This window comes from Thamnophis elegans, chromosome 2, assembly GCF_009769535.1.
Source record: "Thamnophis elegans isolate rThaEle1 chromosome 2, rThaEle1.pri, whole genome shotgun sequence".
NCBI lineage: Eukaryota > Metazoa > Chordata > Lepidosauria > Squamata > Colubridae > Thamnophis > Thamnophis elegans.
The window spans coordinates 99,148,989-99,164,184 of NC_045542.1; the positions used below are offsets into that span (position 1 = coordinate 99,148,989).

A 15,196-nucleotide genomic window follows, 5' to 3' on the forward strand; every position below is an offset into this window, starting at 1 on the left:
AGTATATGTCATTTTATCTATAAGACATCACTGCCTACTATATTTCATTTTCCAGAGCAGAAAAGCTGTTAGCTATTAAGTGATTTGATGGAACCTAGATGAAAATGTTTCATACTAGATGTGAAACAATCCAGTTTTTGTGCTAGAGGTCTTTGTTGCAGAATCATCTTTGAATTGTCCTGGAGTGTAAGCACTTAATATAATTAGAAATCCACTAAACAGTTGACGCTTACTGCAGTCTCACTCTCAACTATATACATTTAATCCCTTATCAGGAAACTACTTATATGGATGTGGTTAATTTTCAAGATACCAACCTAAATGAGCAAATTATAAAAGGACTGAAAAAAAGATACTGTAAATTAGATTACACTGAGCTGGACTAATGACATACTTCCTGCTATATCAGATTTTTTTTTTTTCCTTTGTTGGTCCCAAGAAACCACAAATGCTTGTTTTTCTTGCAAGGCAGCTGGTTGTTGAAATTTCTTGTTTGGTTCCCTGTGCCCACGCCAGTCCAAAATTCTGTTAGTGCCTCACTCCAAAATCCCCACAGCAGGTTTCCACCCATCAATTAGAACTGCAGGGAGTTGAGAAGCAACCTAGGGAGGGCGGCACCAAAACTTGGCAGCTAAACCAGAAACCAAGTTGCTTGCTCAGATGCCACAGGGAAGAGTCAAGGCGTCACAAAAAGTAACAAGGGTATTTGCCTCTTAGAACTGCTGGATAAACCAGTTTCCTGAATTCCACAGGACTGGTTCATTTCATCCAAGCAGTAAAACCCAGGCATCTGCCAAAATTATGAAGAGGGATGCAGTTTTATAGTTCTAATCTTAAAATACTTGGTGGGCTCAGATAGTCTGACCGCTCTAGACATCTAGAGCTGAACCACATTTCTCTCAGAGAATTGAAAGAGCAACTTGTCTGATATATCTCTTAAGTATATGCTTTTCATTTTTTTGTACATTTGATTTGTATTGCTAGGAATTCTTAATTTACTTTCCAAAAATATAGCTGGGCTTCACGCAGCAACTTTTGTATTTTTGCTATTCATATTCAGCAAAGATTTATATTCTGTGTATTTGTGACAATCCAAGGTTACGTCAGACATTTTTCTGCTTACTTCCCAGTAGTAATAGTAGTACCACCAATAAAAGCTCTAATATAGTCTGACAAAAGATTTACCTATGTCTGTTCTAGTAATACCAGGGACTGAAATAGCTAAATAAGTTCCAGTATAACTTCACTGACAACTGGGATGTCAACATCCCTTCTATGTGGACAAATTGCTTTACAGGTGGTCCTCGCTTAATGACTGTTGCAGCATCTCATAATCACATGTCATCATTTGCAACCTTTCCAGTTTCCAACTAACAATGTCAATAGGGAAGCTGGTAGGAGATTGCAAGTTGTGACATGATGTCACACTTAATGACAGCAATCAGTATTTGACTAAGCATCAAGCAACTTAATAATAACCACAATCATGTAGTAAGAGGGAAACTAAACAAAAAACTTTTCTTAAAATACAGTTGTGTTAATTTTCAACTGCAGATAAATACTGCAGGTAGATAGATAAGTTGTTTGATATATGACATATGCAGGCCTAGACTATTAAGGGAATATAGGTCAATACCAAATCTAGTTTCAATTGGAAATAGTTGGAAATTACTATATTTTTTTCAGGAATTGGTCTAATGCACTCTGTATTCATGACCCAAGATAATAAATCAGCCACTATATTTTGAACAGTTGTTGTTTCTAAAATGACTTCATAGCCACACAGTGTAAATATATTACAGCAGCTGAATATTTATTAAGATATGTAATTAAAATAGAAATATTTAAGGTTCACACAATCTGGTAATTTTCTAAGACAAAGAATTAACAGTTGTATTCCAGAAAAGATACATTACAAAATGGCAATCTTAAAAAAAATTCCATTCTTCATGTTGGTACAAAATAATCCCATCATAAAATTGCCTCTTAGAAGGGCCAATCTCAATTGCTCTTCTGTTGCAATTGCCTGTTAAACTGCATAGTCCAGATTCACAACGATACCAATTGTTATATGCATGCCAATTTGCCTTTTTCTATAACCTTGTTATTATCCATTTTCACATCTTTCTCTAGCAGGAAAACATTCCCCGACCGGAAATAATTTCACAATTTAGGAGGACAACTCCTTACATTGGTTTATCTTCCACATCCATCTTGGGCAAATTCCAAGAAGGCTCCCAATTGTCTCCAAAAATGTTTGAATTAATTGAGCAGTTCCCGCATATTTTAATTGAGATAAAAGTAAACACTTTTAGGGAGACATCAGACTGAAAATCATTGCAAATAGAGAGAGAGAGAGATGTAATTACATGGTTAACCAAAACTACAGAATTGTATAACTGTATCCTGGGTACACAATTATTTCCAGGAAAGTAAGAAATTAACAGAGAAACTGGCAAATAATAAATGCCCAGTTTAACAACCCTCATGATTTTACAAATGCTGCATTGAGGAAAAACGTGAAACTGATGTTTCGTAAAAATATTTTGGAATTATGCAAATGTAGAATTGCATAAACATGGCACACTTCTCTCAATAAAATAATGAACCTACAGCATCTCTTCTTTTGCGTTTCTGGTTAGAATACTGAAGAAATATTAATTCCAAAATAGGGTGGGGGAATATTACAGGGATAAAAGGAACACAGGAATATATTTAGTGGTAAGGTAACTGCTGGGAGCAATAGCTGCAATGAAGACTAATGACCACAAGGGAGGAGTGTCTATACCTCCAAGCACATACTCCAAAACATACTTTGAGTAACAGGTCATCAGATCTTTCCTAGGCTGGATGGCAAAGCCACACCCAAAGCACATGGTCATTTGCATACAACAGGTAATATGAATTTAGCTCCAACCTAATGGATGGCACAGTGTTAATTTTATAGAATATGACATTTTTATGGGATATGATGAGATTGAGAGAGAGAGAAATTATTCCAGGACAGGAAATGATGACACAAGAATATTTAAATAAAGGGCTGGGGATAAGATAAGACCAGCATTGGATACAAAGGGAGAAGACAAGTTATTCAGGATGTTGTGATGCTCCCAAACTGCATGTGGGAACAGGTGAGGGGCCGAAAGCTGAAAGACTTGATCTATTTTAATTGATACTACCAAGTCTAAGACAGGTTGGGGTCACAGTTCATCAAACGTTTGCCTGATCTGTTATTGATATTTCATCTTATCTGCATTTGACACTCTCCGTACAAGCAACTCCAAATTGTCTACCAAATGGTTCACTCCAAACCTACACGTCACTTACAATTTACCTAAGCCAAAAATGGTTTGTTCCAATCAGCTGTTGCACCCTATGTAGTTTATTCCAGGCACACCCTTCCCAATAAAAATGGTTTGCTCCATCATGAAACTTTAGCAATTAGGTACGCGTAGGACGGCAGCATAAGACAAGAAGGAAGCTAATTATTAATTATTCTATTTTCTCAGATTGAAGAAAACCGGCGTCTCTTTCCACGGGTCTCAGGTTAGCGTTATTTCAAGCTTCCCTCCCCCCTTTTTCCCCCGAAGTGGCTCCACCCAACCTTCATACTGAATAGTAAAGGAACGTGCCATTCAGCGTACGGAGGGTGCCTTTCTAACCTATCGCTCGTCTGTGATAGGAACCACCAAGGATCCCACAGGGTCGATTTGTGGCGACCGCATTCATTAAGGGGTGAGCCGTGGCACAGGCAGAATCCCGTCCGCGAACTATTCTCTCTCTCTCTCGATCCCTTAAACCGGAGTGGAGGAGGTGGGGGGAGAAGAGAGGTGGATGCCCGGCTGGTTGGCCTCGCCTCCAGTTCTTCTCGTCAGCAGCGCCGCCGGCGTTCAACCGGCGAGGACCTTCCGCCTCAGCCGACCCCTGCGGCCGGTCTCTGGCGCCTGGAAAAGGTCACCATCGGCTGTCCTGACTGGAAGCTTTTTCTCCTTCCGCTTCAGAGCGTGTCAGGCAGGCCGGGCTAATGGAGCGGTGCGCCTGCGTAGAGAGGGAGGTGGACAAAGTGCTGCAGAAGTTCCTGTGCTACGGCCAGCATTGTGAGCGAGGCCTGGAAGAGCTACTGCGCTACGTCAGCCAGCTAAGGGAGGAGCTGGGCGCTGCAGGTACGGATGCCCCTTGCCTTGGAGGCAGGGCTGCGGCAGGCTCGCCTTGCCTGACAGGCGCGGAAGGGGTCTGGGATTGCGGTCTCGGCTTTGAACATGAGCCACCTGGTCGTAAAAAGCCAGGCAGATGCGGATCTGGCTAATGAGAGACCACCAAGGCAACCCTACACTAGAAAGTCATAGTGTCGAAGCATCCTGGAAGAACACAATGGAAAACCACGTTTTATCTTGTTTGCCAGAAAAGAAGGCACACATCTGATCCATGAAACTGTAGGAAGCTGATCTTTGCTTGGGAGTTTTTGTGTTCCATGCTTATTGGATTGAGCGGGCTTGCAAAATACACTTAATAAAACTTAGTGAAGTTTTTTAACAACCTTAAGTTTGTCCTTGGTTAGATGTATAGATTGTGAATCCCCTAATGTGAACGCAGCCCATTTAATTAGTTTATGAGTCAAATGTATTTGAGTAATCCCAGAAAATGGGTTAATTCAGTAAAAAGTATATTCTTTGAGATTAGCCAAAACTGAGCTTGTTTGAATGAATGAATGAATGAATGAATGAATGAATGATCAATCTAATTGGCTGTTACAATGCAATACAGTATGTAGATAATATTCAAGTGTACATATTACCTCCTTCAAATTCAACCGAAGCTATTGAGGCTCTATTCCTGTGTCTAGAGGTTGCAAAGGTCCAGATGGGGAGGAACAGGATTTAGCTCTACCCTACCAAAACCAAGTGGCTGTAGGTTTTAGTTTCCAAAAGTCCCAATACTGGAGAGGATTGATCTTTGACACTGAGCAGTTTTACCTTGCCTTGCTTGAAACCAGTGCATAATTTGGGGTCCTCCAGGACTCTCAGATCCAAATTGAAGAACTGTTCACAGCTGTGGCCAGGGGTGTCTTTGCATAACTTGGTTTGGTGTGCAGTTTGTACCCATTTCCGCATTATGGACCCTGCTCATGATCACCCACATCTTATTCCCCTCTCATCAGGACAATTGCATTGTGCTGTCTTTGAACATCCAAAAACTGCAATTGGTCCATTATGCAGTGATGCAAGTACGGTAGTTGTGGTCATTGCTTGTTATGCCCATCTGACACTGGCTACCAATAGCATTCTAGGTCTGGGTGCAATTCAGTGTGCTGGTTGACACCTGTAAAGTCCCTTATGACCTAGGACTGGATTATTTGGGAACTACTGGTATTTGTTCTCAAGGATACCACCCTGTCCACATAGGCCATACTCCTGGGACTTCTTTGAAACAATGCCATCTCTTGGGACCCAGAAGGTGTATTTTCTCCGTGCTATTATACAACTGGTTTATTTTCATTGCTGTCTTCCCTTAATTTTCACAATTGAATTCCAAGATACTTGTGAACAGATGTTGAAGAAATGTTGAGTATGAAAATATTACTATTATATGGAACTGTTGTATCTAGTGGTGCCTTTCCCCAAATATGTCCCTTACAGGTGAGGATACCATAAAATATCTTCACCTATTTATGTCAAATGAAAATTGCAAGTAGGCAGAGACTGAGCACTTGAGGTGATATCTAAAACTAAAATGCCATTGCTTTTCCTATTACAGCCTTGCAGCGAGGACCTCTTTCTGCTACACTCTCCCTTGTTATGTCCCAATGCTGTAAGAAAATTAAGGATACTGTTCAAAACTTAGCTTCAGATCACAAAGATATTCACAGCAGTATCTCCCGCGTGGGCAAAGCAATAGATAGAGTAAGTATCTTCTACTAATTTGGGTGTGTGGGTGTGTGGGACCAAGAAGGAAATTGCTTTGGATTTTAAATTGGGAACCATGAGAATAGATGTTACTCCAATGATTTTATGCTGTCGATTTTGGAATGCTTGTTAACTAGTGAAATATGCATGTTCTATTATTTTGTTCTTTGATAGCATAAACACTTATTTAGTATAGTACAGGAAAGCTCTTGTTGTGTTTTCTCAACCTTCATTTTCTTCACATTACACTGAATCTAAAATATTGCATGAAAAATGGTCCAAGAGGTATGCAAGCAAATGATTCTTCAAAACGTGACTACGGGTAGTCCTTCTTTAGGGACTGTCCTTCTTTAGGGACTGCCTTCTTTAGGGACTGCCTAAATTTGCAATCATGGTGGTGATGAAAAAGTAACTTTTTGACTAATCCTTGCACTTACGACCTTTGCAGGTCTGTAAAGTAAAGGAAAGCTGAAGTAAGATCATAAACACTGTTGTGGTTTCACTTAGCAATGGCTTCACGTAATGATCAGCCCCAACTGTAGTTGCTAAATGAGAACTACCCATATTACGTAAAGTAGCTAACTATATTGTTTGCTATATGCCAAATAATTGTGATGCGTGGGCTTCTCTTATCAGAAGCAATTTGGTTGTGAGTTATCATTGGGAATAAAAATATTAAGGGCATTAAGTAGAGGTATATGAGGCAGGGCCTGTGAATAAGAATCTCCTATATTTTTGCACAGTAGAGAAATGTTCAAGTTTTCATATCGAACATCAATATATGCTGTTCATAAGAAAGAAATTTAATCTCATTTGAGGACTACCTAGCTTTCATTATAGATGGTATGGTATCCTTCTTTAAATTGCTAGAATGATAATTTGCCTTATCTTTACACCATATTTACATGCTTAAAGATAAGGCAATTTATCATTCTAGCAAGTTACTTTGCTTCCTTTCTGAAATACAGATTGAAGGATCATCTGCTTCTCTTTCATTTTCACAATTTTTTGTTCCAGAATTTTGATGCTGACTTGTGTGGCATTGTTCCGGCTCTGGTCTGGGAAACCCAAGAGAAACAGATCCTGGTACTGGCAATTATAGAACATCTCTATCAACAAGGAATGTTGGGAGTGGCTGAAGAATTGTGTCAGGTACTAATCTCTTTAATGACAGAAATCTCTGCATGGTATACAGGAAGTCCTCACTTACCAACTACAGTTGGGACTATCAACCCTGTCGCTGTGTGATTGTAAAGCTAATCACCACAGATCATTAAGTTGACATCAGGTGAGTGCAATTTATGACTGCCTGCTGGCTTCCCAATTGACATTGCTTATCAGAAGCCAACTATGAAGGTCACAAGATGATTACATGATTATGGAACCTGCAACTATCATAAATGCGCTAGTTGCCAAGAACCCAAATAATGATCATGTGACAATGACTGCAACTTTGAAAACGCTTAAATCTTGTTGGTCAGCTCAACTGTAACTTTGAACAGTTGTAACTTTGAACTAATGGTCAGTAAGCGAGGACTAAATTGTAATCCATGATGGTTGTAATCCTACATTGTGTTACACTTTTTGGCTTATGCTTCAGTTAGGTTATTCAAGTCTGCTGGCCACAAACTTACTTTCTTGCCTATAGTACCAGAAGAAGCACTTGATTCAATTACTGTGTTCTGTTGTATATCATTTTTGCCCATTCTGAAATGGCTATAGGTAGTTCTTGACAGATAACAATTAGGGTCATAAATCATTGCAGTCATAAGTCAAGGCATCATGTGACTGGACCTGATTTTTAAAAAAACATATTTTGTAGCAGTTGTTAAGCAAACACCATGCTCATTAAGTAAATCCATTTTCCCCAGATGCATTTTTTTGCCAGAAACTGGAAGTAGACACTGGAAAACAGCAGAATTCATAGCAAATTGTGGTGATGTGATCATGAGATGCTCAAATGGCCGTAAAGGTGAGCCACTTGCCAAGCACTCAAAATGCGATCATGTCACCATGGGGGTGGGACTGGCTTGTAAGTAGCTTTTGAGGGGGTCCATCGTAACTTTGAAAAGTCATTAAACAACCAGTTATAAGTCAACGATTATCCATAATCTTTATTTGAATCTCCATCTGTTTCCATTTCTTGCCTGCTCCTTTATTTTCAGGAGAAGGCGAGACAATTTGTTTTTCAATCAACTTCTGGTTTCTCCTCGGCAGGAATCAACTGTGAAAGTGGATGTAGATTTCAAAAAACCATTCCTGGAACTGAACAGCATTCTGGAAGCTCTGCACAAACAAGACCTGGGACCTGCTCTGAGGTAAGTCTTTGGAACAGTGCACTGTGTGCCTTTGGGGAATCCAGGTTCTTTTCTTCCTATAATTCCTAATCTGATTGTTTTAGTTTAGGTTTTCAATTTACTTTGATTAGTTTTTAATTACTTTTTAAGATGCTTTGTTTCTCATCTATGAAATCTAGTACATTTCTGAGATTTCGCTTAAAAACATGCTGCCAGCATTCATAACCTCCTGTAGCCAATATGTAAGTGAGTTTGGAACATTGAAAGTCTTTTTTCCCCCATTATAATTACTCTGAGAACAATTCCTTTATAGACTCTAGTTGCTGAGGGAATAATGTACCTTGCCTAGCTGGGCAGTCTTCCACAGGCAGCAGCTGGCCGATCTGAACAGTACTCTGGAATTTCAGTTGCATCGGCTCCATTTCATCAGACTTCTTTCTGGCGGCCCCGGCAAGGAGTTGGAGGCCTTGAGCTATGCACGTCACTTTCAACCCTTCGCCCACCTACACAAGCAAGGTGGGACACTTTTCCCTTGGATCTGCTTTCTTGCTATGAACTAATACCTCTTTCCTAGGACTGTTGGGCTAATGCTCTGCTCAGCATCCTTGACAAAGGTAAAATAATACATTTTATTTCTATGAAGATTGATTTTCATAATGTTTCTTTACAGTTGTCAGAATTGATGCCTTTTGTTTCTGATTTTGTTGCTTCAAACAACTCTTAAAACTAAAGAATGTTGGAATCTCAGTATTCCCATTTTCTCTCCAACCCAATGGGATGCTGGAAAGAGGGACCGAGCCTGTTCATCTCTCAGCAGGGTACCTGTCTGAGCACTGAAAAAAACAGGACCAGATTTGGTGTGGTGGGAAAAGCTGACAAAAGACCAAGCCTGAAAATAGCCTGATCTAGCTTGAGCCTTTGAAGAAAGGCATTCCAGAAAACTTCCCCTTCATTCATTCATATGGGAGAAGCAGCTGGACAGCCCTTGGAATGCTACCGGCTGCTCCATTCTTAAGCCTCGCCTGCCTCCCACCTGGTCATGTGACTGAGTGCAGCTGGTATGAAGGGGTAGAAAAGAATTCCAGAAACCATGCTCTGTGTACATTCCCCAGTTTTAATACAAGAGGCAAACTTAACTGGTCAATTCCTTGATTCAAAGCAAAGGCATCATCTCCTCAGCCTGTTCATTTGTATTGTCATCAGTTTCCTACAATTCATTCTGAAATAGGCCCAGGTGACCTTAGTGAAGGTTGTTCACTAAAGTGGCACTTCCTGTATCTTGCTGAACAGAGATCCAAGTGATGATGGGAAGTCTGGTATACCTACGCTTAGGCCTTCAGAATTCTCCATATAGGCATCTACTGGATGAAAGTCATTGGACAGAGATTTGTGAGACTTTCACTCGTGATGCATGTTCCTTGCTGGGTCTCTCAGTGGAGTCACCTCTTAGTGTCAGGTAAAGCTTCATAGAGGCGGGACTGGGGGCTGTACTGGGCAGCACTGAGCATTCTATCTCTGCAGTTTTGCTGCAGGATGTGTAGCATTGCCAGTTCTGATGAACATCAAGGCTGTGATTGAGCAGAGACAATGCACAGGTGTCTGGAGCCACAAGGATGAGCTGCCGGTGAGTTACTTAACCCATTCTGGGGAAGGAATTATAGGATCGGTTGGGATTTTTGCTGAAGAAAATAAATAGAACTATATGCTAAAGTTAACTTTTATTTTCTTAACAGATTGAAGTTGAACTGGGAATGAAATGCTGGTATCATTCAGTCTTTGCATGTCCCATCCTGCGCCAACAGACCACAGATTCCAATCCACCTATCAAGTTGATTTGTGGACATGTTATTTCTAGAGATGCTCTCAACAAGCTTATCAATGGAGGGAAGTGAGTGATTTTCATCAAATCTTGCTATCTCAATGAAAGTTATGGGGTTAGTAGATGATAAGTAATTGCCTGAACTATTTCCATTTCCATACTGCAGTTAGATCATATACTTTATTGGTCCCATGTTTATACATGCAATGCCATGTAGATTTACTAAAACTTTCCCCTCAAAATACTTTTTAAATTTTTTATATACTGTGGCTGCATTATGTCTGCTATCTTCAGCTCAGTTGTTGAATAGGGCTATTTTAAAAACTCCAAATCAATATTTTTCAAACTTGGCAACTTTTACGATGCGTAGACTTCATTTCTCAGAATTCCCCAGCCACATACTGGCTGAGGAATTCTGGGAGTTGAGATCCACACATCTTAAAATGAATGACATTACTGGAACAAAATCCAGATTTAAAAAAATAATAATATGGAGTCAAAAATAGAAACGAAGTTGGTGAATATTAAAGATTTCTATCCTGCTTTTGTTCAGAAACTCAAAGACATGTAGTGCTCCCATTTTTCATAAGAAACATTAAGTAAACTGGGCCAAGAACAAAGCCCAAAGCACAGCAAGCTTCAGTAACAGACAATAGACTTGACCTGGATGTCTGTGGTGCCAGCACAATCACTCCATCACACTTTCATACAACATAACTTGCTGCCAGTTTTTCAGGAGCGTGGGGCGGATCATCTTCATAGTTACAAAAGTAGTTTCTTGTAAGGATTCCAAAGTCCTGATTTGATTCTTTTTTTGTTACATTCTGCAGACTGAAGTGTCCATATTGCCCTATGGAACAAAACCCAGCCGATGGAAAACGCCTCATCTTTTGATAATGGCAAGACTTGTTATGAAATAGGCTCTTCAAATACAGCAGTTGTGTGCAAGCAGAACTCTACAATGTCCTGCTTAATATAATAGCTGCTATACAATGGAAGCTGACTAGTTTAGTGGACCAGATAAAAACTTCCCAGGTTGAGGCAATGCAATATCCTGTATGTATACTCCATGTCTAAGCGTTTTAGGCTTCATCCTGGTAGCTTCAACAGGCACTGCTCCTGTTGTAGAGTTTATCCTATCCCTGGTCACAATTCTGTTCCTTGTTGGATACCACAAGCACTGTATGTGGAGCTGCTACCCCCTACTCTCCACTTTTAATGCTTACAGATTACCAAATTCTTGAAAACAGAAATGTGTTTCTGAGGTAAGAAAAGCATGTGGAGAATCCAACTTTCTCCTGTTTCAAAGAAAAAAATTCAAGTAAATTAGAATGCAAATGAGGACAATTGTAGGAAACTGGTGTTTCCTAACATTTTAAGTCAGCCTCTGTATACAATATTGTTCTTCAGAGACTAAGATATGAGTATACAGTGGAATATTTTAGAATATGAATACAAATACACAACTTACTTAAGTAGAGAAATAAGAGCTCAAAAGTCAGGATCAGTTTTCTTCCTTATATAAACAATTTATAGCATCAGAGCATGTACTATTTAAATATGGTAAATCTAAAACCTGTATAGGTAATGAACGAGAGTTTGGTGTTAACAGCTTGTAATAAAATGTTGCATTTTGTGTATGTAAAAGGGTTTTCAAATCTGCCTTAGAGATTTTAATTTAGAGACATCCTTAGGCATAGATTATTCCTACTATCCAGGATTGGTGATTTTATGGAGTAATCTTAAAGATTTCCTCAAAGGTACAGCTCTTTAGAAATAATTTTCTAAAGTGTTACATTGTTATTTTAACTTGGAGGCTTCAAGTAAGAACTATGCTTACAACTTACACTTTACAAAATGACATTGCCTTTTTCTGAAGCAAAAACCTAGAGAAAGGATAACTGAAAAAAAATCTACTGCCACTATAGCCTTTAAGAGTAGCAGAGGCTTTATCTTGCTGCAGGTATTCTCAATTCTATCCAATCTTGTACATATCAGACATCTAAAGAGGATAGCAGGAGACATAGAAACAAATTGAAATAAATTACTTTTCCTTTGCATGTTACCATACAGTCCAATACCTACAAAATTATAGGTATTCAGTGTAAGACTAATTTGTATAAAGCAACTTAGTCTAGCTGGCCCGGGGCTGGATTTTTTTGGGGGGGAGGGGGAGGGAGGGAGAATACTTCATATTTGCTTCTGTACTCCAGTATGATCTAGTTAACAAGGGCTGAAATAACACTGCCCTTTAAATAAAGAGGCTATAGATGACTTGTATTTTTCAATTTTTAATAGCATTTCTGTATGCATAAAGGAGCGTGCACTGAGGCAAGAAATGTTTTCTACCTCAAGTAGACAGGAATACAACTTGAAGGTACTTTATAGCACCTTTTGGGCACCAGAGACTGGTTCTGTGGATAAAGGTTTTTCCGTGGACCAGAATCCCATGGATGGGGCTTTGCTTGTTTCTGTGGACCCAGTTGCTGGCAAGCTGTGGACTTCTGCTGGTCCACAGACCAGAAGTTGGGGACCCCTGGTTTGGAGTAAGCAAGTAAGATCATGTGATATTGAAGACTATAGTATATTGACTTGGATAAGGCCAATATATCTATAAACATTTTATTATTTAACAGTTCCTCTATGTTAATGGTCTAGAATTCTTTTAGAGCTGAACATCGGACAACATTTTAACACACATTTCCAGCAAGAATTTCAACCAAAATTCTTCAAAAATAGATTACAGCATAGCTGCCATGGTTCCAATAAGTCACTTGATCTATTCCTCAGTGTAACAATCCAGGCCAACTGTCATATCAAACTGGCATGAAACATATTTAACCACACAAAGCCTATAGAATCCAGTATATCATATCTTGGAGTCTTAATAGCATTCGTTATCAATGTTCTTCACAAAGGAAGGGGAAGAGCCTCCACTTCCTCCAAGCACTCATTGTAAGCTTCTTGATAGTCCTCATGAGCCTTTATCATGATAACGCAGGTTGGGCGTTTTGAGCCTGCTGCTGCTCCCAAATCCTGAATGCAAAAGAAGTAAAAGATTTAGTTCCTTGGATCACACATAGAGGTCTCACTTTTTTCAGCACAGACTATTTATTCATATTTCAAGATGCAAACTAAACAAATCCAGTATTTTAGAAATTTGATTTTAGCCCCCACTCAGGGTGAAGATCTAACTTCTCTAAAGCTTAATTCAGCAACTGCACTGCAAACATTTTTTTAAAATGGAAACAAAATTTCAACAACCTGAGAATAAATAAGGCTTACTTAATGCTTCAGAATTAGATATCACATTTGAGACAAAATGATCTTGCTAAGATATTAAAATTTAACATAATTTAAAGGAAAAATATTAGGGATTTTAATGTTTTTGTATGACCATCGATGTTTACAAACCTTATACAAAAAATAGCTTAAAATTTAACATGGCACCTGCAGGACAAAATTCATGGGAATCATTGGCATTAAAATTCTTAAATTACCTTTTCCCTGTCATTTGAATTTCTGAGCTCGCAATAGAAAGGAATTCTCAGGGACTTCAATATTAACTGGCCTCTCATAACCTCAAGGTATTAACAAAATATGGTACTGAAGTCTTTAAACATGACGTGTACCACTTTTTAGCTATTTTATTAAAATTCATATATTAGTATCATATTCAATAGTTGGACATGATTATGCTGAAACTATATATGGCATTATAAGGATCTGTAGCCTGAATATCTAATATCCACTTGTTAGATTGAAACACTGTACTAAGCAATAATTTAATCTTGTAGTATATGACAGTTTATTATATGAATGCAGATGTCATATGTCACAGGTATCAAACTTGCAGCGTCACATTGCCATCACATATTTTTCCAATTCGTGCAGCTGAGGTAAGCATGGCCTGTGCATGATGCATCCGACTTGTGGGCCCCCAGTTTGACACCCCCGCCATATGTTATTCAGCAATCCATCTATAACATGAGTTTAGCACTTCTGAATGTTAATATGTTATTGCACCCAGTTCTGTTATATATTTAAGTCACAAAAAAGACACAAAACATACTAAAGTTTGTTCATAAACTATTACTGGGACTTTAATAATCAACGACATCCGCATCATGGAATAGAGATAAATAGTAGCTTTTGAGAAAAGCTTAAGTATTCATATCTAAGTATCTAAGAATTTATTTCTGTTTACATAGGTAAATAAAATGATCATGCAAGACAAAATTCTATTGAATTCTTTTGACCCATTTTATACATTCATTCCTTTCTCAAGGACAAGCAGAAAGAAAACTCCTTTAACCAATTATTACCGTTTTAGATGGAATATATACATAGGGAAGACTCCTGTCTTCACACATGATGGGGATGTGGCAATAAACATCAATAGGCAATGTATCTCCTGCAAGAACTGTGATTCTATGAGAAACAAGACAAATTTTAGCACTTGGTTAAAAATTAGGGATTAGTAAAACATGAAATTCAACATAATGGAAAATCTCAAATAAGTTTCTTACCGCTAACAAAAGAAATGTCTCTAATTTGCTTAGAATGTCACACTAGTTTCTGTGAACTTTGTGTAGAAAAAGCTAATTTAAGCATTTATCTTAAATGCCTTAAAGGGGTTTTGCTTTAGAGTTAAACCAAAGCACACCACAGCAGTTACTTCAAGCGGAAATACGGAGATTAACTCTCTCAAAAATCCCATCGCCTGGAGTAACACAGGTTCTTACCCTTTTTCGCCTTTGTTGATGAATTTCTGGACCTCTTTCACCCCTCGCCGAATCTGTTTCAACTTCGATGCTACAAAATAAAACGCGAGAAGTTTCAGGAAGAGACAGTAAAGCTCGAAACTGAGTCCATCACAGCCCACCCGGAAAGGGCTCTCACCCCCACCAATCTCGCACACCTTTTTTGATGCACTTGTAGAGTTTGCGTGTGAGCTTCCGAGAGGCTAACGGCCGCGCAATAGCATTTACGTTTGCGACCAGCTCGTGGTACGACCGTTCTGGGGTTGTTGCTTCGGTCTCCGGCGCTTCCTCGGGCTCCTGGTGTTTGACTCGACCCATAGCCGCAACTCGAACAAGCTAGAAACACACGCGCCGCTTCTACCCCTACTAACCTATTTCCGTTTCCGTTCTCAGAGCACTGATGCCTGGGAAACC

At 39.1% G+C, this 15,196-nt stretch overlaps 2 protein-coding genes across 6 annotated transcripts; one reads left to right on the forward strand and one right to left on the reverse strand.

The window, feature by feature from the left end:
- Window positions 1-1,810: 1,810 nt before the first annotated feature.
- RMND5B (required for meiotic nuclear division 5 homolog B) lies at window positions 1,811-11,892 on the forward strand. Of its 5 annotated transcripts, none has more exons than XM_032210919.1 (10): window positions 1,811-3,546; window positions 4,002-4,163; window positions 5,755-5,900; window positions 6,921-7,055; window positions 8,121-8,221; window positions 8,550-8,716; window positions 9,491-9,656; window positions 9,722-9,824; window positions 9,934-10,088; window positions 10,850-11,892. In XM_032210919.1, the coding sequence occupies exons 2-10, from the start codon at window positions 4,025-4,027 to the stop codon at window positions 10,911-10,913; spliced, it is 1,176 nt and encodes a 391-aa protein (XP_032066810.1). In that variant the 5' UTR covers window positions 1,811-3,546; window positions 4,002-4,024; the 3' UTR covers window positions 10,914-11,892. The 5 variants fall into 5 exon arrangements, with proteins under 5 accessions (XP_032066810.1, XP_032066811.1, XP_032066808.1 ...); XM_032210917.1 differs by lacking the exon at window positions 1,811-3,546 and adding an exon at window positions 3,557-3,735; XM_032210920.1 differs by lacking the exon at window positions 4,002-4,163.
- Window positions 11,430-15,156, reverse strand: NHP2 (NHP2 ribonucleoprotein). Its single transcript, XM_032210922.1, has 4 exons — window positions 14,941-15,156; window positions 14,765-14,834; window positions 14,345-14,450; window positions 11,430-13,055 (listed from the first exon to the last, which is right to left on the reverse strand). Exons 1-4 carry the CDS (start codon window positions 15,098-15,100, stop codon window positions 12,930-12,932), a joined length of 462 nt encoding a protein of 153 aa, XP_032066813.1. The 5' UTR covers window positions 15,101-15,156; the 3' UTR covers window positions 11,430-12,929.
- Between the last annotated feature and the right edge of the window lie 40 nt (window positions 15,157-15,196).